This window comes from Notolepis coatsorum, assembly GCF_963971535.1.
Source record: "Notolepis coatsorum genome assembly, chromosome: 3".
Lineage (NCBI taxonomy): Eukaryota > Metazoa > Chordata > Actinopteri > Aulopiformes > Paralepididae > Notolepis > Notolepis coatsorum.
In genome coordinates, this window is record NC_140167.1 from 180,237,183 (window position 1) to 180,264,795 (window position 27,613).

Here is a 27,613-nt window from a genome sequence, read left to right on the forward strand (position 1 = left end):
AACATCAACACAATTTACCACCAAGAGAGGATAGTTTAGTCTCACAAAAATATTGCTTACGTGCTAACGTGATTGGAATATGCCAGTATAACAGTATAGCATTGTGGCTAGCAGCGTGGTAACGTTAATACTAGCAGAATTAATGGATGTAAACGTTATTTAACAAAAGGGAATGCAGACTGTTGTAGCTTGGACTGGGCTCCTTATAACAATAACTTGACAACACGTTGGTAGCCGCAGCTAATAGGGTCTGAAAGTAACGTTAGCTAGGTAGCTAACGTTAGCTCACGAGCGACGCTAGCCAGCCAGCACTAAACTGATGATATCAGACGTTGATATCAGGAGCTATCAGTAGCTAGATAACATTAGACAACGCCTCATGTATTAAACAAAAGTGAATAGATGACTGGGCCATTTTGTTTAATGCTTGTTATGTTGAAAGAGGAGCTCTGAGCTGCTCATGCAGTCGACTCTTGCGTGGTAACAATAACTTGACAACACGTTGGTAGCCGCAGCTACTTGGTACAGCTCTGCTGTAAACACTGGAAATAACCGTGCGGGTCTCTACTGCGCATGGGCATTGGGCAGAACGGCTCTGTATCCGGCTCACGCAGATTACATGGCACCATTGTCTGCGAGTTTTGGCGAGTATCCAAAACGAAAACACCTTTTCAGCGTTGCCAGTAGGACAACGCGTTTTCCTGCCAAAACGGCGTTTCTTTTGAACTTTGACAGCAAACGTAATCATTCAGCAACAAAAACGTTGCTGTATTCCCCAGTGTAACCATGGCCTCACTGTAAACAATACAGTTCAGTCTCACTGTAAACAATACAGTTCAGTCTCACTGTAAACAACAGTTCAGTCTCACTGTAAACAAGACAGTTCATTCTCACTGTAAACAAGACAGTTCAGTCTCACTGTAAACAATACAGTTCAGTCTCACTGTAAACAACAGTTCAGTCTCACTGTAAACAATACAGTTCAGTCTCACTGTAAACAATACAGTTCAGTCTCACTGTAAACAACAGTTCAGTCTCACTGTAAACAATACAGTTCAGTCTCACTGTAAACAATACAGTTCAGTCTCACTGTAAACAAGACAGTTCAGTCTCACTGTAAACAATACAGTTCAGTCTCACTGTAAACAACAGTTCAGTCTCACTGTAAACAAGACAGTTCATTCTCACTGTAAACAAGACAGTTCATTCTCACTGTAAACAATACAGTTCAGTCTCACTGTAAACAACAGTTCAGTCTCACTGTAAACAATACAGTTCAGTCTCACTGAATGCCTTGAGATATGGTAAACAAAGTACATCCCTGAGAGGAAAGCAAGCACTGTCATTTTCTAGGCCTTTATGTAACAAAATACATAACTTTTACAGCCCCCCCCCCCCCCCCCCCTACTATACTTGTATTTGTATGCAATACATAGAGAGACCAATTCCTCCTGAATACTGCGCGCTCTAGGCCTTAAGACTATATTTAGATTCGGGACATTGCCACGACTCCCAGGGGTCCAGTCTCACACCGGCTCGGTAATAAAAACATCTTGCGTGCATACGGAGCAGAACGGCGCCCGAGCAGATAGGGGGTTCGGTGCTCTGGAGGGCTGCTTTTGATGGGCCGGTTATGGGGGTTTGATGGGCGATGAATGGAGCCATACCTGGGGATCCACCGGGACGGCCCGGCGCGAAGGTCAGAGGCTCGGAATGGGGAAGGAAGGTGGGGGGGGGGGAATGATTGAGCCCCCGTTATTAGGGGGGGGGGGGGGGGGGGGGGGGGGTCAAATAGTAGGTCAGACGGCAGGAAATCAAACAAGCTTGGCAGTAAACATGCATATGGGAGAGGATCTGGCCCCTTTGGAGAAGGAATGCTATGCAAAACGCTGCAGCGAATGATAAATCAGCAGTCGCTCGATACATGGGAACCTTATCCGATGACCTAACATTGGCGGAAATAGGCCATGAATTATGAAACGAATAAATCTGGTACCACGGGCCCTGCTTATTGAGGGGGGCGGGGCATTGTTTCTGGGTAGAACGAAGCAGAGAGCCAGAGCCTGCTGAGTGCACTCCTATCTTCCTTTTGCGACCGTGAGATATTGCACATGAAAATGTAATTAAAATGTGAGGGGTGATTTCCCTAATGTGCTGAGAGGGAGTGCCGTTTTGCCACTCTATTTGACCACAATAAGCATTGCTGGGTGAATGCTGCACATTTCTACAATGCTAGCATTTGCAAATTAAGTAAAGAAAGACTGTGGCCGCTGTGAACAGCGAGCATTGGAAAACAATAAAGGCTTTATTCGTCTTCCTCCCACAGGTGTGCCATCACGTTTACCACAAAAGGCCGTTGGGAATTCTCAAAGACACTCTGACGTCACGAGACTGCCGCCATCTTAGTTTAGGGGACAACCAACAGGTGTGTACGAGCAAAAGTGAGCTCCGTTTTTAAATAGTAGTAACATATAAACATGAAAAAGGCATGTAGGCTACTTGAAGCCTCCAGTGCACATACACTGAGAATGGACTATATGGCGAAGTAGCTAGCAGCTAACATTTATCTGCTGTTTACAGCCTCACAGCCAATAATTAATTTACGATATAAATATTTGTTCCTTATTCTCACCTGTTATGAAATGGGTAGAGCAGACATACGTATGATTTGACTTGGGGGACCAGTGTCTGCTTTGGTCGACTCTCCCGTCTGTGTGTGCCCTCTTGATAGCCGCCAGCCACTTTTTCCTCTGTGATGCCTCAACTGGTATTATATAAAACTGAGTTTTGATTTTGTGGTACAAAAAGTCACACAGCAGATCTTTGGCATTTTGATGCACTGAAGAAAATTACCCTTGATTATGTTTAATTTGGCGCTTTCCGATCCGTTTTCTGCACTAAATGAAGCGTAAACAATGTACCGGGAGTGAATCTTTCCCCCGCACCACTGTTGCGTAGCAACAACAGACGGGAAGTTGACTTCGAGAATCTGTAACATTAGGCTATAGCGGTTATATGCTTCAAAAACAGCCAGCGTGTGAATGTACTAGTAACTCATAATGTTGTTAAATATGAACAATGGGGGCTAGATCCACAAAGAATAGATTGCACGGAGCAATTGTACCCATTCTGCAATCTATTAATAAAGTTCTCATTCAATCAATCACCGTGCAGATTGATTCATTGAATGAAAACTTTATTAACAGATTGCAGAATGGGTACAATACAGTACGGCTCAATACACACAATTGTTGAGGGGATGCAGACCAGAGAAAGACTTTTGCAGGCCTGTACACTGCGATGATCTCGTCGCAAATTGCCCCTTAATTTGGCCGTTGCGAGTTGGAAATATTATTTGGGAGCAACGTTGCGAGTTGTGATTTCAACCCTTCATTCGCATTTCACTCCTAAATTAATCCATACAAATTGGATACATTTAAAAAAAAACATTAGCCTACAACCAAGGCTGTACAGTGCACAGTGTATGTCGTGGTGCTATGAAAGAATCTATCTAATAATGAGACAATATGCAAATAAGATAATACTAATAATTGTCACGGTGTCCCCGTATATGAAATGAAAGTGGCTTGCAACTTTACTGCTGGTAAAATCACTGTTTATTTCTCGTTTAGCATAGTATTACATTCCACTTCTATAAACAATCAAAGTCCTACCGTAAGAGCCTCATACGGGTCAATTAAACCTTTTTGATTAGTATTTCCTTCGAGCTAAGTTGGACTGAACATTTCACTGTCAAAAGCGCAAATGTAAATAAGGTTGCGTCGCAACACGGTTTTCAAAATAAAGGTCACATTAAAAAAAAGTCCCGGATATACATAAACATTAATTGGCATAGATCTCTATAAACGGCCCAACACATTGATCACTTTAGGCACACACTGAAACCAGTAACATCACAAATATGAAGCAGGTAATTACCCATACAAATAATAAACCTTTCATGGGGTTATTTACAATAATAATTAATTTGATTTCTAAAGCACTTTTCATTGTGAAACAAATGTATGCAGAGTTTCTTGTCCTCCTGATTAATGCAATGGTGTGTGTGTGTGTTGTGGTGATCTCATTCAAGGAGCACTACACAAGCGCGCACACACACACACACAGTTTGTTGTTTTTGTTCTATTAGTGATTTACACACTTTCTCGGTTGGTTCATTATAAAAGATACAAACCTGAAAACAAACGCACTTAAATGTTAAATAAAAGGACCACAGTAATGAGGCAGGAACATATTTTTTTTAATAATGGTAAAATTGTTATTAAAAAATTTGCCCCTAAAAAATATTTTTTGCCCCTAAATTTCTCATTTAGGGGCAAGTGTGCCCCTAGTGAAAAAGCTTAGCGTACAGCCTGTCTTGTTTACATCAGGGTCCCCCATTTTCAATTCATAATGAATTTTAAGTAAGGGTGCAACTTACTCCGTGCAATCCATTCTTTGTGGATCTAGCCCCCAGTGGGTTCAAGTGCACTTTTTGTAGCTAGAGCCCCTGCCCCCCCAAATCGTCTGTGCATGCCCCTGATCCTTAGCCCCACCCAGAAATAAAAGGGGAGTGAAAGAGTGGTAGAGCTAGTCTTCCCTCACCTGTCTTGGTGTAGACCACCAGAACGTTACTCCTGGTCCTGAGGAGCTTCTTGAAGTCCTTGTGGTCGCTGACCCTCTCTATGAGAGGAGACACCTTCACCGCCTTCACCCCCTCCACTGCCGACGCCAGCCACACCTAGTGGAACATGTTCAGAATCAGCGCTCGCATGGAAAAGACACGTCAAGGTCCGTTTGGGAGAAGTGTTGCATAAGGGGCATGCCATCATCCTTCTCATTGAATTGGAAACTGCTGCATATGTAAGGGATCATGCACGACAAGCTGCACATTAACATATTTGAATGGACGAGATGGACGAGACGGGAGGCAGAGAATCATCTGACGCAGAGAGTTCATTATAATATGTTAATGTAGCACGAAGGGCATTATCCCGCTCATACCCAGGGTCATAGCTACAGTACCATTGAGGACACCGAGGTCACATCCCAATGTATTTTATTCTTTTCTTTTGCCCCATAATCCCGACTGACCTGCCAGTTGATTAGCCGACTTTCATGGGCTCTAGCTGGCTCTTTTTCTAAGCTAGCAGTGATATCACGTGAAACTAGACAACCAAAGGAATAGGGGTGGACGGTATGGTCTAAAATTTATATCACGGTATAATTTGAAGCATAGACGGTAACGGTATATATCACGGTATCAGTGTTTCCGTTAGAATAATTTTTTTTGCCTGATAGGCAGGCTATATAAAGAATGACATCCTCAAGGCATGTAGATTTATAATATTTTAACTTAAAACTAGGCTACTTTTGCGTATACAGTCATTATATTCCAAATAAAATAAGTCCCGAGTCGAGACTCTGTGCTGCTCCCAATAGTATGCAACTGCAGAGCCGCAGAGTAGGGGCGCTTTCAATACACAGTGCAATACTCCAATTCAGCCATTGGCAATTCAGCCGTTGGGTGGGGGGCGCGGTTGAGCGGGCCTGTGACCGGACCTGAAAGCGCCCCTACTCTGCGGCTCTGCAGCTGCATATGCTTCTTGCAAAATCCAGCATCCAGCTCGTGCTGCCCAGCCGTCAGAACACTACACACACATATCATAATGTTCACAGCAAACTGTAGTTGATCACCAGGTATGTTTTATTAACGTAGAATAATTAATATAAGAAAAACGATAGGGAAATCTCTTACCTTTCTCCACTGGTTAAAAATGCCAGGAACTGAAATTGAAACTTGCTGTGCGCCGCGGTGATATGTGTTTATTATGAAATGACAATTGCGTGTTGACACGCCCACTGCGCGAAGCCTCCCAAATAACTTTTTCCAGTTTGCACATATCTATTATCTATCTATTTTTAGGGGCAAATGCGAGTAAAATAGTCACGCTGTGGTTACATGACGTCATTGCTATTTTAGAGCTGCTCTACCGGTTACAAGGTATAGTCAAAATCCATACCGTAGAGCAAATTCATACCGTTTATACCGTATACCGTTTATACCGTCCACCCCTATCCATCGGTATCATGCATGTTATATACTGTACTAGCTAGCTTGTAGGGCTGTCCTCGACTAAAGACATTATTTACCTCAATACATATTCATATTCACAGTAGGGGTGTAAGAAAATAGCATCATCGATGCACTTGTGTATCGCAATATTATGCTTTGTGATACTGTATAGATTAGATTCTCCAAAACACCAGTGATTTTTTATTAATAGTTTGCACCGATCTGATATTGATATCGGCCCCGATATGACTAAAATAACTGGATCGGGTATCGGTAAATAAATTATATATATTGGATAATTTAAAAAAAATATTATGTATTAACACTTTCAGCGCCAGAGGGCGCTGTGTACCGTGTGGTAAGAAGGCCACCGCTTTAAAGTATAGGAATACATAATTTTTTCATCCATACATTCCCGTTTTATACCGCGTTGAATATGAGTATAGTTTGAGTAATCCTGTCTAATCCCAGAAAACGATGCTATGCAGCAATACGTGCATTTGCCTAAAAACCATGCCGTTTCTCGCCTGTATCAACAATCAATCTGAAATCAACGCTATCAGTATTATGTTTCATCATGAATGCATGAAAGGGTGGGGGAAGGGGGGGGGGGGGTCGTTTTTCTATGCTTTGATCGTCACCAACGGAATACGTTACACACACATACGCTCGGATCGCAGTGAATGGATTCTTGGATCAACGCAAGATTGATACCATGATATAGCCCTTACCTTGACTAGGATGTACTCCAAAAAGAATATTCCAATTATCTGATCGCCATTCCAAGTATTGATGTCGATCGTGTTGCCAACATAATCCACCAAAGAACATGAACCTGGAGTGCTTGATTCTCCTCAATCCATGAGTTATAAACGCTTGTCCTGCCCGACAAGGAAAACCCTGCCCGGACACTTTAGATCGACGCACATCTCAAGACAGAGAGTTTCAAATGATGTGCAATACCGGCCGCAAGGCGGCTGTATTAGACGTTTGCAATCTCAGACTCATTCACAATGATAACACAGGCTCCCTCAATGGATTATGAATGGGAATATCGAATAAAAGAAATAACGACAAACTCGAGAAATCTTGGGTTTGGCCTCCATATAATACGAAATAAAATAAATAACAATTCAGTACATTTATATATGTGTTAATTTGTTACATTTTGTTTCACTTAAGTTAGGAAAGTAATGTTTTAAGTCAAGCCTGATGTTGCCTTGCACAAAAGAATGATCCCCGTCTCTTCCACACAATGAGGCATACAGTTTATTAATTGAACAATGGGTATCGGATCGGTACTCTGTATCGGCCGATACCCAAAGCCCAAGTATCGGTATTGGGACTGAAAAAGTCGGATCGGTGCATCCCTAATCATAACAGTGCATAATTATAACAGTGCATAATCATAACAGTGTATAATCATAACGGTGCATAATCATAACAGTGCATAATCATAACAATGCATAATCATAACAATGCATAATCATAACAGTGCATAATCATAACAGTGCATCACATAACGGATCAGTGGAAGGAAGCTGGACAAACAAAAGCGATGCATGACAGCCATACAGGAGAGACCATTGCAGGTGGGTTACTAAAGGAGCCGACCGCTGCTGAATGCACTGAAATTGCCAACAACAGTGGCCGGTCTCCTCGGCAGGACGCGTAACGCCCTACAACCTTTTTTAGACGCAGCACCACAGCCAGCCACCAGCACAAGACCTACTCCAGCTACCAAAACACAGGTTGAGCACAGACATCGTCACAAGGTGGAACAGCTCTTATGACATGATAGAATGATTTTTTTAAGAACAAGACATCTGTCCAGCCGAGGTTAGAGAGAGTCATCTTCACCCACTGTGCCAGGCTGACTCAAGCCAATGTAGGATGTCACCTTGGTAATAATATCAGAGGAGAGCATGCCAACTCTGTATATCAGATGTACATGTGTTCTTTATATGACAGTTTGATATTTTTTATCGCAATATATCGCCTTGCTTACAGAATTTCTATATATCGGCTTGCTTACATAATCTCAATATATCGGCTTGCTTACAGAATCGCAATATATCGCAAATATTAGTAATTGTAGACCCTGTATTGTATCACCAGATTCTTGCCAATACACAGTCCTAGTGGTTATGTCATTTGGGTTATCAAGTGGGCACCTTCCATCACAGATGTTTAGTCGAATTGGCCGATCCTTAGCTCCTCTCTCTCTTAGCTTCGTGGAGGAAAGGGCTGGGCGATATGGCCTAAAAATGTTATCTCCGTTTTTTTTTTATATGATTTTAATCTATTTTTTATTTGACAAAAAAAAAATTTTTATTGGGATTGAAGTGCAAACCTAACTTTCACCAATCTTCACTTACAAATATATATATATATATAGGTTACTCTTGATCAAACAAAGATGAATGTACCTATTGGGATTAATAGTGCAATAACTTGCTTTTTCACCAAACTTCACTTAAAACAAATAAAAGGTGCCTCTTGATCATCAAACAAGAATGCATTTCCATATTGGGATTAATAAAGTGCAAATCTAACTTTCACCAAACATCACTTTGTCAAATAAAGTTAACCTTTGAATTTTTTTTGAAAATCGATTGAATTGTTCAAAATCGTCCTAAATCATTCATTCGAATTAATCGATGAAAACGATTAATCGCCCCGCCCTTGTAATTGGAGGGTCAAGAAAATAGGGCGGAATGGGATTGGTCAATTAAACCCACAAATTCAAAGTGATAATTTGTTTGAATTATATAAAACTTTTATGTAATCAGAATTCTCCATCATAATCATAACCTCTACATAGCTCTATGGCATGGTGCCCTCTCTCTACATAGCCCTATGGCATGGTGCCCTCTCTCTACATAGCCCTATGGCATGGTGCCCTCTCTCTACATAGACATATGGCATGGTGCCCTCTCTACATAGCTCTATGGCATGGTGCCCTCTCTACATAGCTCTATGGCATGGTGCCCTCTCTCTACATAGCTCTATGGCATGGTGCCCTCTCTCTACATAGCTCTATGGCATGATGCCCTCTCTCTCTACATAGCTCATGGCATGGTGCCCTCTCTCTACATAGCCCTATGGCATGGTGCCCTCTCTCTACATAGCCCTATGGCATGGTGCCCTCTCTCTACATAGCCCTATGGCATGGTGCCCCCTCTCTACATAGCCCTATGGCATGGTGCCCTCTCTCTACATAGCCCTATGGCATGGTGCCCTCTCTCTACATAGCCCTATGGCATGGTGCCCTCTCTCTACATAGCCCTATGGCATGGTGCCCTCTCTCTACATAGCCCTATGGCATGGTGCCCTCTCTCTACATAGCCCTATGGCATGGTGCTCTCTCTCTACATAGCCCTATGGCATGGTGCCCTCTCTCTACATAGCCCTATGGCATGGTGCCCTCTCTCTACATAGCCCTATGGCATGGTGCTCTCTCTCTACATAGCCCTATGGCATGCAATAGTTCTAACAATGCAAGAACCCCATCTGTTGGAATACAAGGCAGGCAGTTGACCAATATGGGTTTTTCATTGGCCGATTGCCAGTGCGGATATGTAAGAGAGCAGGGCGGTCGATATATAATGCAGATGTTTTTTTTTTTGTTAATTTGAATTATTTCTAACCAATTCTAATAGAGAACTACCTTTCTAATATTTGTTAAGTACTGACCTATTTAAACCTCTCCGGTTATAATGTCCTGTGAAAATAATTCTTCAGTGTGCCAGCAGAGAGAAGATGTATTTAACGCACTCAACGACACGCAGGCAACAGCTCGTGGAGCTCGGAGGGTTTCTCCATTTATTTAACTCGACTCAATAAACACAACAGGCAGCAGGCCGAGTCTTCTGCAAACAACATCATGGCTAAGCTAGTCTGACACGCCCCCTTCAGGGACGAGTTATGCATATTGCAAGTCAAATCATTTTTAAGCTCAATAAACAGATAATATTTGACTGGAAATTCTCCCATTTGTCCGGGACCAACGGAAAAATAAGGGTATGTATGTTATTTTCATATTAACTAGGGCTGTCAATTTATTAAAATATTAATTGTGATGAATATTTTGTCCATAATTAAAAAGGTGCTGCAAGTGGTATTTTCTTAAAATAAGTGGTCTACATGTTCAACTAATAGCTCTACATTCCGACTCACTGATCACCGATTTAAAGTGTTTGCTCAGTAACATGGGTATCCCTCCGCTCTGCAGTAAACACAAAATAAATATCCTGGTATGAGATTGGTGCAAAATGGTCTGACAAATGAGAAATAAAAACAAATATGTGCTTGAAACAAGTAAAATAATCTGCCAGCAAATTTGGCTTGGCAAGATTTCTTGAAATAAGTAATCATATCTAGGGTTCTCGCTCCCGATTAGATAAAGTGGGAAGGGATACGCGAACATTTTATTTTGCGTTTACTGCAGAGCAGAGGGACTCTGCATCAGTGACAGCTGTCGGAATGTAGAGCTAGTACTTAACACTTATTTCAACAAAAAAATACCACTTACAGCATCTTTAACTGATTAATTGCATATTATCAGTTCAAAATGTACATATTTTTTTTTGATCCACTTTTTTCTCCCATTTTCTATTTTTCTCCCATCCCAATTTCGTATTTCCAATTCCACCCTCCCCTGTCTCGAACGCTGCTAGACTATGCCTCCCACTGGTCGGCTGCAGTGAGGACCAAGCCTTGCATCACGTGTCCCCTCCGGTACACGAGGAGTAACGCGTGGGAGGCTCACGCAGCGCTGCCCCCGATACTTCCTGATTCTGCTGTACAGGCGCACCAACCGACCTGTAGGAGTTGCTGTCCACAACGTCCAATCCCCACCCACTGGCTTTCCCACCCTCTAACACTGCCAATTGTGTTAGTACGACGGCCGGCCAAGCCGGTAGCAACGCCGAGAGCTGGGCTCGATACCAGCATCTCCTGCGTTAGTGGCGACCGCGACGGCCACTAAAATGGATATTTTTAAGCCTCCTCTGCAAGCTCCCTTACCACCTTCTTGAGCCCCCCCCCACTCCCAGGTCCTTCAGCAGGAGTACAAACAAAGCCTCTCACACCAACGTCCACAGGGTAGATCTGGGTTGTCCAATCAGCTCCAGCCAGCCGCCGGGTCAGAGTACTCAAGATCTTTCCAGCGGCGGTTTCGATTTAGACCCGTCTGAAGTCCGAGATGCCTGCCCAAGTCAACTGCAACATTCTCTCCAATAAGAAGGACTTAGTCGCCTATTACAGAAACCGTTTCAGAGAAATCAGAGTTGGCTTGAGTAACGAGGTGTGAAAACTGATGCAAAGTGGCAAGTAATCAAATTCTAAACGTCAACAAACCTGTATTGACCACCGAACAGTCCACGGGTAAACGTCAGCATTGGTTGAAGTCCACACCCTGAGTGAGTCACGTGACGTCTGTCGTTCACAACTACCACAGAGCACATTAAATCAAGTGGCCATGGAGGCTGAGGCCATTAACTGTCTAGCCTCTTAACTAGACCCACAACGGGAGGAAAGCATCGCAGCTGCCTTTTGGTTTTACAGACTGGTGGTGTAGTGGTTAACACTAGGGGTGCACCGATGTATCGGTCGGGTATCGGTATCAGCCGATAAGTGCCTTGTTGACTGCAATCGGCCTATCGGCCGATAAGCTCGAATGTGCCGATGGCAGTAGCCGATAAATATCCATCAATTTGTGTAGCGTCAAAAGACAAAAAAGTTCACTCGCAACCTGCACAACGCCGTCCCCAGTCCCCCACACACACACACAAGCTACTGCATCAAAGTTACTACTTATGATTAACAAGGCATTCGTTTTGTGACATTAACGTTATATAGTTAGTGTTACACGTTCAATAACATCAGCATATTATTTACCCGAACGTAGCAAGCATTACCGTTCATACTAGCTCAGTTCCTTCCTTTGCTCATAGAGCCCTGAGTTTTACCCATTCTGCAATCTGTTAATAAAGTTTCCAATCAGACACATGTATAGAAAGGCTTTGTTTTATTATAACATTCGTTGCAGTAAAATCATTATGCTTAGTTTAAGTCATCCTGCGGAGCTAAAAGCTAAACGTCGGCCGCGCCGCCGTTGTTGTTTTAGAAAACCTCTAGTCAAAATCAATGGCGGACAAAAGCAGAAGTAAAAAATGTATACGCGCTTGCCGATTGGTGGTAACAGCAGAGGCGGGTGCAAGCGGTGTGTGACGTAATTGGCAGAATCGACTGTCAATCAAAATGTCATTGGTTGAGAGCTCTGGTTGAGACAATAGTATCCAGCTGCAGCCCGGTAGACCATACTGGGAGAACTAGTATCTAGCTGCAGCCCGGCAGACCATACTGGGAGAGAGAGATAGTGCTATTTCTTGATGTTTCCTTTTTTTAAGTAAGTAAAGAGGCCTATGTTCATATGGGTGAGCACAATTTGTAACACAAATATACAGTAGTTTCATAAAAAAAATATATATATATATTACAAAAAAATTAAATATTACAAAAAAAAAAAGAAAAAAAATTAAAAAAAGAAAATTGCCACAAATATCGGTATCGGCCGATTGTGTTAGTTGAACAATCGGTATCAAATTTTCATATCTGTGCATCCCTAGTTAACACTGTCGCCTCACAGCAAGAACGTCCTGGGTTCGATTCCCGCTTGGGGGGCCAGGTTGCTGGGTTGCCAGGTACTCAGGTGGGGTATCTCCCGGGCCTTTCTGTGTTGAGTTTGCATGTTTTCCCCCTGTGCACGCAAGGGTTTCCCCTCCAGAAAAAAAAAAGATAAACCCAATGGAAAAACATGCAGAACAGATCACTAACGCTGTCGTGTCCTTGGCGAAGACGGACAGGAGCACTTGGATTGGCCCCCAGGCGTGGCCCCACGCCGCAACCCATGTCTGCTCCTGTCTGCCCTTGGGGGGTGGGAAGGATGACGGCATGAGTCAAGTGCAGAGAGGACATTTTATCGACAACCCAAAGAAAATGCATGCGTGTGTGTGTTCCTACAGTATGTGTCACCCATCTGCCATCTCACATGTGTGTGTTTGCTGCATGACAATGTAGCAATGGGTGCTACAAATAAAGACTTCTTCAAGTCCAGTTTCGGCATGAAGAGAGCTAGGATGTAGGAATGGATGGCACAACATGCCATTAGCCAAGTAAGCCTGGAGAATCTCTCATTAACACCGCCTCAACATTGTGCTTGCCGGATTATTGATTTCGTCTCAACCGCCTCAGGTTGTAAACAAGACGATGACCCTACCGATAACAACCCATCACTACAAGGGCGCTTCAAAGCCAAAAACAGGTGTGAATGATTTAGAACACAAGGTAAGATTATTCCTTTATTGATCCCCTTGGTGAAATCCGGGTGTCATAGCAGCATGGGGGAGGGGGGGTACAGGTATGGGCAGGGTAATAGTAGAAAGACATAAATACTGTATAGGCAATAAATATAGGCAATAAGTAGTACACTGTAATAATTACACTGTATGGATCCCTTGCTAGTGTCTTAGATGCTATAGCGGGAACCTTAAAAGGAACACAACAACATTTTGGGAAATTAGCTTACAGTCTTCTCCAGAGAGAGACAAGAAGATAGATACCAGTTTCCTCTGTGCGTTCAGTAGAAAGCCATCTGGCTGCACGTTAGCCTAGCTTAGCACAATGAATGGAAGCGGACAGTTCCGGTTAGCCTTCGGGAGAGGTGTTAGTTGGACAATGCCTAGGCTAACCGGCACTGTCCGCTTCCATTGGAAACTGGTATCTATCTTCTTGTCTCTCTTTCTGGAGAAGACGATAAGCTAATTTCCCCAAATGTTGGCGTGTTCCTTTAACCTCACTGGACCTCACGCTCAATGTCAACTGCCTACTGGACGCGGTACATGAGATGAGGTTTGTAGTGAGACCAGTGTCATTATAGCGTGGGTCTATGTAGAGATCAGTATGAAAACATGTAGGCACATGAAATCACTATTCTACACCGAGCACGATGATGGCAAGAGAGCAGAAAACCGAGGGGATTGTAGCTGGTGCTGCATACATTTTAGTCACGTCGTTTACTAAACAGACACCAAACCAATGCAATTACTGCAAACTAATTTGCAAGATATACTGTAAGAGGTAGTGAGGTGCAGTAATTGCTGTTGTCAGTTTGTTGCACATGGAAAGCAAATGTGGTAGATGTTGGGAGGGTAAAAAAGGAAATGTTTGTTTTGTACACGTCTGTGAGGTATGTTATGAGAGATTATATTTAAGCAATAGCTCACGACAGGCCATGGTATATCCTGATGAATTGAAAATGGGGGACCCTGATGTAAACAAGACGAAAGTCTTTCTCTGGTCTGCATCCCCTTAACAATTGTGTGTATTGAGCTGTACTGTATTGTTCCCATTCTGCAATCTGTTAATAAAGTTTTCAATCAATCATATGGTAACGGTTATTATATCGCAGCTAAGGGGGTGCCGTAGTTCGGCCCGACGCGAAGTGGAGGAATTAGAATCATAGCTGTGGATATACGCTCATTATACCATGGCTATCATAGGACAAGAGGCATTCTATGCGTGCTGATATTCAGTATACAGTAACTACTGGGACTTTTTAACTACAGTATATGTATCACTCCGCCGCACAGGTGTTCTATAAATAACCGCTAATTAGGCATGTTCTCCGTCGCAAGACTGTCATTTGGTCCGAGGAGGGAAAAAAAGGAGAGAGAAGAGAGAGTGGGTATTGAGAGAGAGAGAGCGCAAGCTTGTGTTTCACACAGATTATAGTCTGAAAGCTCACTAAAAAGTAACTGGAGACCATCCACAGAGAGCAGGAAGCGATGGAGCAACGTACGTTCCGATTGCTCATCGGATTCACACGTGCCACCCAAGTGACCGTCAAGTGTCAACAGACTCTTATTTCACTGCTTGTGCAATAAATGGAAACGCCCAGATGAATGTACATGATACACCCAGATTAATGTACATGATACAAAGCAGCTAGCCAGCGGTAACGTGTGTAGACCTAACTATACAATGTACTGTAGCAAGCTGCGCAATGTTTGTGTTCAGGTTGCCTCCACATTCAAGAGTGCAGCTGTGGAACCATTTGTTGGTGGAGCTAAATAAATTATTAAATATACAAATAAATGTTGTTGCCTATTACTGTTAACTAATAGATGGCGATTGTAGAACTGTTGTATAAAAGCAATATCACACGGTGATTCGGTCATAGAAGATATCACAGCCGTGCTCTTATTCAGTATAACAGCATGACCTCAAGTGTGATATTGCTTAATTAAGAGAGATTATATAGCCTAATACTACAGCATCGCCCACCAGGAGTATTTTGGCAAAGCACTCTTACCACCAAATAGCCATTTAGCCAAAGTAAAACCATAGCTAACCTATAAACACTGATTTGCCGGTAGGGTAAATCGTAGAGATGTCACAATATTAGGGTTTGGTGGCACGATTATTGTCAGGGGATATATCTTTTTTTTATTAAAGTTTTAGAATAAAAAAAAAAGTTTATTAAAAAGTAAATAAAAAAGAGAGAAAGAGACACCTATAGCAGACTTAATGATTTTAGAATATTTCTAATATACCTAATCAACTATATCCAGTTTGTTATTATAGTGTAACATGTGGCTACTTAAAAAATATTTATAATGGTTCATAGGAATATACAGAGAGTGTGTGTGTGTGTGTGTGTGTGTGTGTGTGTGTGTGTGTGTGTGTGTGTGTGTGTGTGTGTGTGTGTGTGTGTCCCTCCCTCTCCAGTCCTTAGGCTGCATCTGGTTTGAAGTAAACACGCTTCTGCTTGCTGTGGACTGCTCCAGGAGAGTTTAACAGTTTTTTAATTAAATGTCATCATTTAATTCTAATTTTTTGTGGATACAAGGCTGGTATGTCAGTCTCTTTCAACTAAGGCTTCGGGTAAGTGGCACTGGCAAGTAACGCACACACAAACCAACCACCACACACACAAACCAACCACCACACACACAAACCAACCACCACACACACAAACCAACCACCACACACACAAACAAACTACCACACAGCACACACACAAATAAAAACCAACCACCACACACACAAGCCAACCACCACACACAAACAAACCACCATACACACAAACAAACCACCACGTACTAAGGCTGTCCCGGAAGCCTGTTTTTGGGATTCGAACTTCGTCAGGGTTTTTTGAACGGACGTTCGAACCTTAGTTTTTAATTAAAAAAAATATTTTAAAATAAATATTCAAAATATATTATTTTTTATTATAAATATCCTCAAACTAAATCCTCAATTTGAATAAAGTGATTAAAGGAGTTTTTTTTCTTTATTAAATCAACTTTCTTTAACCCTTTGGGTGCCGTTAACACATTGGGTGCCATGCAGTATGCCCATCTTATACCACTCTCTGCCAGTGCTGTAACCCTATGGAGTGGCTCACCTTCTTTGCAGGGCTATAACTTTTTAAATATTATAGCTATATCGACATTACTATGGCCCATTCAACATCGGGTATCTATCGTTCCGGATGTGGGAACGTTATATTTTTCCATTCATACATTGTCGTGTTAGTACCGTCGAGAATATAAGTATGTCTTTAGACTGTATAGCAGTAATTCCTAGAATGTGCGCTATAGGCCCCGACGCGTATTATACATTATCGATTGGCGTTTCGTCCCTATACGCGCTATATTAAAAATTTCAAATGCATATGATCGCTATACATTATGCTCCATCATGCGTGAAGGAAAGGGGGGGGGGGTCGTTTATGATTCCTTGATAGTCACTAACGGTTTTCTTTAGTAAGACACCATACGTTGATCGGACAGATTGCAATGAAATAAATGGACAATCGAGCTGGAAATAACGTTAGATTCCTCTTACCTGTGGCCGATGCGTCTGGAGAAAAAAATTTCCAATTATTTGACGTCGATCTGCTAGATCCATTTTCCGTTTGTATGATGCAATAAACGCCGAAAGCATATTGATTCTTGCGTGTCGAAAGCGATCCAATGCACTCGGTGTGTATATTCCAATGCACTCGAGGTGTGTCCTAAACACTCCGGCAAAACACGCGCTTGTAGGGATGGCTTGGACAACTGACCCCGCCCGCCCGTTGATGTGCAATGCCCAATAACGTCGGAAACAGGATCGCTGTGGATAACTGGAATGGCGATCAGATAATTGGATAATTTTTTTTTTTTTGCATTACATCAGAGACCAGATAAGGACTCTATATATCCAATCTTGCGTTGATCTGATATTTCTTTCTCCCGCGATTGAAGCTATCCATGTGCTGTGTGTGGCTGTTTACCGTTGGGTGGGGGGGGGGGGGGGGGGGGAGCGCTGCGCTCCAGGGCCCATTTCATGTATGCACGAGGAGACATAATGATAATCTACCATTGATTTCAGGAAGATTCGATAATCGGGCGAAAAATGACAACGTGATAAGTGGATTCCACTAAAACGCAATTTCCGAGTCTTTTTCCTGGAATTACTCAGAAGCACCCAAACTATATTCACATTCAAAACAGTATAAAACGGAAATGTACGGATGAAAAAACATCTGTTTTTTGCACGTTGACTGGAAGCAACTCACTGACACTCGACGCCGTTAGACCCATAGCTATAATATAAAATATAGGTTTAGCTCTACAAACAAGGTGAGCGTTTACATGGGGTTAATGGGCGGCAAGGCCAGATGCACTTCCCGGAAGGGGCATGGCACTCAATGTGTTAATGAATATAACTCATCAGTTTTTAATACTATAATATTAGTGTAGCCTAATCTTTATCTGCAACTGTGAAGAAAACCCCCATTGGTTTAAACAGAATGAATAGACTCATAAAAGAAAAAAAATATATATAAATTCTTTTTTTTATTCAAATGTTGATTTAGAATTTGAATGCCAACGTAACGAACGAAGGTCTGAACGTTCGGGCTCAGCCCTACCACGTACACAAACAAACCACCATGCGAGAGGAGATTTCACCGCACACACAATGTAACTCGCAAGATACACCATAACTAGATATCGTAGCTTTTACAATTCTTACGGTTATGAAACCGCAACGTTATTTAACTGGATAGCTGGTTTGTCCCCATAATTCAAGAGATCACCCATCATGTCAAATACATGTCAGGAATATTTTGGCAAAGCCCTCTCATCACCAAATTTCCAATAGCTGATTTAAATACTTAGTTCATCAACACTGATTTGTCAATTAGCTAGTTTGTCCCCAGAATTGCCCTTCAAGTCAAATACCTGCCAGGAGTATTTTGAACAAGAAGAAAACATCAGAGCCATTTCACTTATGCTACCACACACACATGGGCGCCTGAGCAATGGAGCAAGTGGAGCAGGTGCATCCCCACAATTTAACTTGGGGGAGCAAACGTGTGCTTTTGCACCCCCACTTTTTGATCATATTAAAAATATGATATGTCCCCCCCAATATATCACTGTAAACATAACTATGTAATTTCAATCAAATTAATAATACGCAATGAAAGAACTTGTGCTGATTATAGACACTTAATAGAGAGTTCTTAAGTTTCCAAAGATTGCGAACCCCCTCGCATTTCCCTCACAATGGTTTGATCAACTGCCTCCCACCCCAGCACGCAATCAGTGGTGCATGATGCAGGTAGGCTACAGTGAGTGTGTGGGAATCACTGTCATTGGTGGCAGACCTTTCCAGTAAGTTGTTCAAACAAAGGATATTCTACCACTCAATACAATAAAAGACATTTATAATCATCACCGTCTCTTCTCTCATGTCACTCTTTATGTTAGCTAGCGGTTAGCTCACATTTTCTAGCTAGCTAGTAACAACCAGTGTTTGTGTGTTTGACTAGCTAGCTACCTGGTAGATCGAAGCCCGTTAGAGTTTGAGTTTATTAGGATCCCCTCCCCATTAGCTGTTGCATGACAACAACTAGTCTTCCTGGGGTCCAGACAAAACATTACATTCAAGCATTGACTTTCATATACCACTTATTTTCTGATTTTCATTTAATTGGAAAGAAAATAATGATAATAATTAGGGATGCACGATAATTATCGGGCCGATATCAGCAATTATGACGTCATCCCGATAAAGTTATTGATAGCTCCGATAATATATGATACATTTTTTGGTTAAAAGAAATCCGGTGTGGGTGGATTTGGATGAAGGGCGCTTGTTTTTATTATAGCCTCCTCCCGTTTTGCCAGTACTGTGGTAAAACTGATAGCGTGTGGTTTAGGAACAGGGAGTTTTTCACAAATCCAGCGCTCCCTTTCTTGGCTGTGACGTAGTCATGTTACATTCGGAGGCAGACAGTCGATCTGCCAATTACGTCCCACCGCTTGCACCCACCTCTTCTTCTTACCACCAATCAGAAGCTCTCGTTCGTTTATTTACCTCCGGATTGTCAGCCATTACTCTACTCGGAGCTAATGTTATCTCCCCGCCAGCCACATTGACAAGTACCAGCGCTTATACATTACTGGCAAATGTCTTGTTGCACTTGTGGCAACGAGCGTTGTCAGCATCGACTTTAGTAAAATAGACCCAGACTTTTGAACGTTTCGTTCTGTCCGTCATTATGAGAGCAGAGCTATCTGTACTCGGCAGCGCAGCACCCGTGTGTGTGTGTGTGTGTGTGTGTGTGTGTGTGTGAGGGGAAGAGAGGAGAGAGCACAGCACAGCCCGCTCCCCGCGCAGGCAGAGACACCGAGGGCAGGAGAGATATAGACAACGGCCAACAAGATTAGTTTGAGACGTTTAAATTCCTCAAAAAAAAAACTCCATAATTTCTCGAGTACCGATAGCAGTACCGATGACGTCGGAGCTTATAAATACTAAAAAAATAAAAATAAATTGATAAAAAAAAAATATATATATATACATTTAAAAAAAATATTATAATACAATACATATCGGGTATCGGTTATCGGCTTGAGGAGCATAAAGTTATCGGCATCCGTGTCAAAATCAATATCGTGCATCCCTAATAATAATAATAAAATAAGAATAGCCTTCAATTCAACTACCTACCTGAAATGAAAATAAAAGAGAAGAATGAATTATAGAATGATAGAAGATAATATGATAGAAGCCCATCTCCTACTGTAAATAACCTGCACACTGTTGTGTGTGTGTCTGTGTGTAGCCAGCCAACCAGGTAGAACATGGCAGAAAAAATACCGACATCAGAGCATTTTTCAGTACACCAAAATGCAAAGTAAGAACCTAGTAGCCTAATATCTCAAAGACTTAGACTAGTTGAAATATGTTCATAAGAAAGAGGTGAAATGCTAATGGTAATGTTTCATAATGATGTCATTAGGCAGAGCAGGCAAGAGATGGTAAACAGACAGCAGAGCTGGGGACAGATAGGCAGGAACAGACTGCCAGTGTATTCATAACGTAAGGTTATGTATATAACCAAGTTCTATGAATACTGGTAACGCTCAGCGTCATTCTGCACTAACCTCACTTCGTGCCTAGCACTGAATAAAAAAACTCCACAATGTACCTTTACATACCGACATCCGTCTGGCCACAGCCCTATCCGCTTACCTTCATAAGCAGGTGTGTGGTCACCTACTCTCCTGCTTCCCAAACTTTCACCACAAGGCGAGGTCAAGGGCCGCAGTGGCGTCCTGATGCTGAGCGTCACCAGTATTCATGGAACTTGGTTATATACATAACCTAGGGCTGACCTTCGATTTTTTTTGGCAATCGAAGCTTCGGGGCCGAGCTTCGATTTTAATTCGAAGCTTCGAATTTAAAATTTTTCTTTTATATATATATATATTTTTTTTTTATCTTATGTTGTGGGACTTGTACAGCACTTTGGTAAACTTTGTTGTTTTTAAATGTGCTCTATAAATAAAGTGGATTGGATTAATGAATTAAGTAGCCCCTTTCGTGACTGTGACGCAACACGGCTGTGTGATTTAATTCAAGGTGGATCGCTGTTGTCGTTTGAACAACTTCAGATTTCATGGGAACTACCAATCCCCCAAATCAAGAATGTTTAAGATGAATGAAGTAAGATTTTGATTATTTGAAATATGGCCTGTGTAGACTAAACTATGCACAGAATTATGTCAGTCTACAAGGTCCGGCAATGTAGACCTTGTAGACTCCACTACAGACCAATTATCAGTGAATGTTCATGCATTTTTAAGAAGGGCTACTTCCACAAAAAAACAAAGAACTCACCAAAACATCTCAGTAGCACCTTATCTAAATGTTCTATTTCATATATGGAGATTCATATTTATTTATGTATTGCATGCATTTCTACATTTTATTTCCTATTTTGTTTATTCATCCCAGTATCTTTCTTTCTTATGTGTGGAATTCTACAAGGCATTTACATTCACATTTACATTTAGTCATTTAGCTGACGCTTTTATCCAAAGCGACTTACAAGTTCTGTACGACAGGATGACCTATCAGCTGAGTAACAATATTCATCAAAGTGTTGCGTGTTACAGTGTAGGTTAGTGATAGTTTTAGTTCATTGATCTGATGTCAATATCTTATATATGTTTAGGCTGCACACTGCTCTCTGTGTCTCTCTTCCCCTGCATGTGGACACAGGGCCCGTGCACACACATGCAAAATCATGTAGCAGAACATGCAAAATCCTAGTTCCCTTGGCACTCTCTCTCTCTGGCAGTTATACATGCAAAATCATGTCCCTCCCTTTCAGCACACACACACACACACACACACACACACACAAGCACACACCACACAAACACCCATACATACACACACAGAGACATACACACACGCCCCTCCCCTTTCTCAAGAGTGTATAAAGTGACATGTAATATGGACACTCTGCTCCTCTTTTGTCTACTGGTGATGTGCCCGCGCGGGGTGACTGACTGTCTTCTTCTCTAATGTTTCAAGTTTAAGTTCAAGTTTCTTTAATAGTTGTCATACAGAAGTACAGAATACTTTTGTACAAAATGCTTCTTACTGTTGCGCTCCAGAGACTGTGCAAGACAAGATAAGTATGAAATAAAAACATAGTAAAATTAGAAGTAAAAAAAAAGAGGTCACAGTGTTCAGTTTAGACATATGTACAATGTTCGATGCAGAATAGACGTAGTTACCATACAATATACAATACTGTGCAGTGTACTAATATACAATACTATATAGTGCAAGGCAGAAATGGAGAAATGGGACGAGGTGCAATTTAGGTACAATTCACAGTAGGTGTACGAGTTGTAGTGCAAATCCTTTATCAATAAATATAAAGTGTAAGTAAGTGTGTTTGTGTGATCTAAAGTGTGGAGAGTGGGTGCTGCAGTGTGTTGTTTGTTTGAGTGAGTGTGTGCGTGTGGGTGTGTGTGCTGTGTGCATTTGATGGTTGTTGCATAGTGATTATTGTTCGTTTAGCGATTATTGTTAGTTTAGCAGCCTGATGGCCTGGGGATAGAAGCTTCTTCTGAGTCTTTCTGTGCTCGCCTTAAGACTCCGGTATCGCTTGCCTGACCGCAGCAGTTCAAAGAGGCAGTTGTTCGGGTGGCTCGAGTCCTTAATAATTCTCTTAGCCTTCCCCTTGCACCGCTTGTTGTAAATGTTCTGGAGGGTGGGAAGCCCCCCTCCAATTGTGCGTTCGGCTGAACGTGTCACTCTTTGTAGTCTGCTACGGTCTTGTGCAGTGCTATTCCCAAACCAGGAGGTGATGTTGCCGGTCAGGATGCTCTCTATTGTACATGAGTAGAAGTTCCTAAGGATCTTCTGACTGACTTGGAACTTCCTTAGGCGCCTGAGGAAGTAGAGGCGTTGTCGTGCCTTCTTCACAACACTGTCAATGTGTGTGGTCCATGTCAAGTCCTCGGATATGTGGGCTCCGAGGTACTTGAAACTGTTCACTCTCTCAACCGGTGCCCCGTCGATGCTGAGGGGGCTGTAGTCCTTGACCCCCGACCTCCTGAAGTCCACAATCATCTCTTTTGTTTTGCTGACGTTCAGGGAGAGGCAGTTCTCCTGACACCACTGTGACAGGTTCTCTACCTCTTCCAGGTAGGCCCTTTCGTCGTTGGCAGAGATCAGGCCCACCACTACTGTGTCATCAGCAAATTTGATGATGGTGTTGTTGTTCCGCTGTGCTACGCAGTCATGTGTGTACAGGGAGTAGAGGAGGGGGCTCAGAACACAGCCCTGGGGGGCCCCTATGTTGAGCGTGATGGATGAGGAGGTGCAGTTGCCGGCTCTTACCACCTGGGGTCTGCCCGTCAGGAAGTCCAAGACCCACTGGCACAGGTCATAGTTCAAGCCCAGGTCCCTGAGCTTGGCTATGAGTTTGGAGGGGACTATGGTATTGAATGCTGAGCTGTAGTCGATGAACAGCATTCTCACATAGTTCCCCTGCCTCTTGTCCAGGTGTGATGCTGCTGTGTGCAGCACATGGGCTATGGCGTCCTCTGTGGACCTGTTGGGGCGATATGCAAATTGCAGAGGGTCCAGGTTGATGGGGAGGGAGGAACAGATGTAGCCCTTCACTAGCTTCTCAAAGCACTTCATGGCTATGGAGGTGAGGGCTACAGGGCGGTAGTCGTTGAGGCAAGCGGGCGTAGATTTTTTGGGTACAGGGATGATGGTGGACTTCTTCAGACAGGTGGGGATGACAGCCAGGGGAGGAAACTAACTTTTTGGCTTACCAGCCAACTGGCGGGTATCTGATTTTTTTTACCAGCCAAATAGATTTTTTACCAGACAAAAAAAATCGCTAATTGTGATAATTACTTCTTTGTACGTCTTCGTCTAAATTGATTTTCAATCATAGTAAATTAATCACACTGTCTCTACTCTTCAAAATATTACATCATTAAATCACATATTAACATGAAAGAGGGAACTATTCTGGACTGGGTTGGGCTGAACTGGGCAGTGAAAGATGCTGGGTTGGGCTGGTCTAGGTTATACTGAATGATGAATTGAAAATGAATTGAAAATGGGGGACCCTGATGTAAACAAGACGAAAGTCTTTCTCTGGTCTGCATCCCCTTAACAATTGCATGTATTGAGCCGTACTGTACTGTACCCATTCTGCAATCTGTTAAATAAAGTTTTCATTCATCACAGCTCAACTACTAGGAATGTGTGTCTGACTCTTAAGTGCAGGAAATATTCATCAGAAAGGGGGGACATGATGGAGGGAATGGAAAGAGCAGGTTTGACAGGAGCAGGGTTGAAGGGATTGATTGATTGAAAAGTGTATTAACAGATTGCAGAATGGGTACAGTACAGTTCAATACATACAATTGTTAAGGGGATGCAGACCAGAGAAAGACTTTCGTCTTGTTTACATCAGGGTCCCCCATTTTCAATTCATCATAACATATTGGAGTGTGGAGGAAGTGGACAAGGCATTAAGCAAACAGGACTGAAATGGGGGACCCTGATGTAAACAAGACTAAAGTCCTTCTCTGGTCTGCATCCCCTTAACAATTGTGTGTATTGAGCTGTACTGTATTGTACCCATTCTGCAATCTGTTAATAAAGTTTTCAATCAATACTGGGTTGGGCAGTGAAAGAACCAAGCATTTCACTGTAATGTAATAGCTAAATAAAACAACTTGAACTTGACTTGTTACATTTGCACTCTGGTTGTATGCCAAATGTATTCTGGTTGTACTGTACTTGTGCTGTAAGATGACAATACATTGGAACCGAATCGACAACGCTAGGGGTTCAGCGGGTGTATTCTGAATGCCAAATATGACAACATCACCGTTGTGAAGGGCATATGGGCGAGTGGTGATATGCTGGGAAACCCGGTAATAATAAAATGTCACTCGGCTGCATTTAAGCAAAGCCGCTCAGTATAGTCCACTATGTTGAACGCGCGTTATGGTAGCTTGTTACATGCTAGGTAGCTAGCCGGCTAATGTTGTTGACTTGTCATTCTCATCCGACTCGAAGGAGACGCGTCGCGTGCTGTTGTTCGCCCCCATGTCAGACCGCACCGATATCCGAAAGCGACGACTCTACATGCAATTATTTTCATCCACTCATGTGTTTTTGTAAGTTTGTCTACGTTGTCAAGCCGGCTGCCGGTGGCAGGAGTTTGTAGGTCTGCGCGCAGTCAGTGGTCTGTCCACTTCCCCTAGATGGGCGGCATCTTCTAGAAAACGAGTGTTCATTGGAGGAGCTTAGAGCGCATCTGTACAACGATGATGTTCATTGGTTATGGTCTGATTATTATGTGGCGCAAATGGGAGGAATCAAGGGGGGAGTCAGAGTTCGGTTTGTGCCAGTGAGCGAATCAGCAGATTGCAGAATGATTTTTTTGTTTTGTTTTGTAATTACTAGTACTCGCCAGACTGGCGAGTGCTCTTCATGAATTACTTGCCAAACGTAAAAAATACTCGCAATTGGCGAGTAAAGTGGCCTAATTTCCTCCCCTGATGACAGCCTGTTCCAAGGACAGGTTGAAGATGTCAGTGAATACCGGGGCCAGTTGGTCGGCACAGACTTTTAGGACGCGGCCGGGGATGCCGTCCGGTCCTGCTGCCTTCCTGATATTCACTTTTTTAAAGATCCGTCTCACCTCATGCTCTGTCATTTGAATGATAATGAATAAAAGCTCCGTTTGAGAAATACTCTGTCTTCCGCTTCGTCTTTCGGCCGACTGGTCCACAACTAAATCAATTAAGAACTCACGACCAGGGATAGGCTAATCCCTAACAGTTAGTTTATTAGGACAAGTGCATGACAGTAAGGTTAGTTAGGGTTAGATTATTTTTTCTTTTTTTTTAAATTTTATTTCAGATAATGGTTGAAGAAGTGAGTCTTTAGTCGACGGCGAAAGATTGGACGGGATTCGGCTGTCCTAACTGGGGTGGGTAGTTCATACCACCATTGTGGGGCAAGGACTGAAAATAGGCGTGTAGGTGGTGTATGTGTTTGAGGATGATATCCTTCAAACAGGCAATAGTGATGATATAATTTGGGCAGTGCTGAGCTGGGTTACTTTCCTCCAGTGTATTTGTCCCCCGGCCCCACCCAATGGCCCCATGCACACACACACCGAAGTAAAAATCTAAATAAAAAAAAAATAAAAAAAATGTACATTCTGGTTTCCGCTCAGCGTCATTCTGCACAACAGGAGCTGAGCGGAAGCCAGAAGCTCGACAAATGTACCCCGCTGAGGCCCCCCACAACCATCAGACCGGAGAGGACCGAGCCCCCCCGACCCTCCCTAATGGAGGGATACCCTCCCTATTGGAGGACGGGAGGGAGACGGATCCGACCGTGCGAAGAAGAACTCTAGCAACTCAACGCACAGGGTGAGCAGACCGTGGCTAGACCCCACGACTACGCACACGCACAACCCGCATGCCACCAGGGAACGAACGGAAGGAACAACCCTCGTTACTGCCCCCAAAATCACGGAGTCAAGAGCAAACTCAACCCCGTGGCAAGGCCGTAACAGCGGAGCGCGAAGGAAGACCCAGACCCCCTGAAGGGATTGGATCCCCTGGAAAAAGGGGGCCCGGAGAGGTCAATGACGCCAAGCACTTAGTGACACCGCCCCCCACATCGCCAGCGTATTCGGACAGGGCTCCTCCAAGAGCGGGCCCTTCCCCCCACTAGTACGCCGCCTGGCACACTGACCCTGCAACACAGGGAGTCAGCATGGCCATAACTTTGAAGCACTCGAAAGGTTAACCATAACGGAAGCAGGCAGCGCACCGGGGAAACCAGGCAGCAGGCTGTAGACCCGAGCCTGGAGCACTGCGGACGAGACGGGCGCCAAAGGGGTCAACTGAAAACAGCACCCCGGCGGAAGGGGCGTATGCTGGCATTGTTGCGCACCATGACAAAGCCTCCATAAAAAAAAACCACTCAGAGGGGTCGAGGCAGAGAAGGCTGACACGATTGGCAGACGTCATGAACGTGCAGGGGCACACTCAACCGGGTAACCTGGGAGTTGACTCTGCTCCAACACACCAGGGAATCAACCACCCTCTTGGTACCACATACGGTGGTTGTTCCTATAACCCCTCAAGAAAAAACTCCAAACACACCTGCGGGTATACACCAGCTATACCGCAGTACAAGTGTTTCAGTTTCCAAAAAGGGTTATTCCAGGCCTACGGTTCAACGAAACATTACTTCGGACCGGGCCCGGCGGCTCGGGAAGCACACAGGGTTACCAGAGAGGTCCAGAAGACCGCACAAGTCCCTCAGGGTACCAGAACAGCAGATCTGCGTCCCCGGCGGACAACGGGTTAACTGACCTGGACCAGCGCGACCAGAACCAGTCCTGTGCCCTAACCACGCCGACATGCCCACTCCAGGAGGCGTCTATATTAAAAGGCAGCCCAAGAGTCCTTCCGCATTGGCGTTTTGCAATAATCCAATCCAATCCAATAAAAAAAAAATAAAAAATCACACACAGTAACTAGTAACTACATGCATCATTGTTTACAGCGAACGGTGGGGCTGGGCTGGGGCACGTGGTGCTCCGGTGGCGGCGGT

General features: G+C 43.3%; 1 protein-coding gene across 1 annotated transcript in view; it reads right to left on the reverse strand.

Annotated features, from left to right (window-relative positions):
• Nucleotides 1-27,613, reverse strand: part of pdia5 (protein disulfide isomerase family A, member 5) — a 182,063-nt gene that overhangs the window by 96,198 nt on the left and 58,252 nt on the right. Inside the window, exon 2 of the mRNA XM_084309735.1 lies at nucleotides 4,606-4,741. Within this exon, the coding sequence (XP_084165861.1) occupies nucleotides 4,606-4,741 (136 nt within the window). The remainder of the gene's footprint in view (nucleotides 1-4,605; nucleotides 4,742-27,613) is intronic.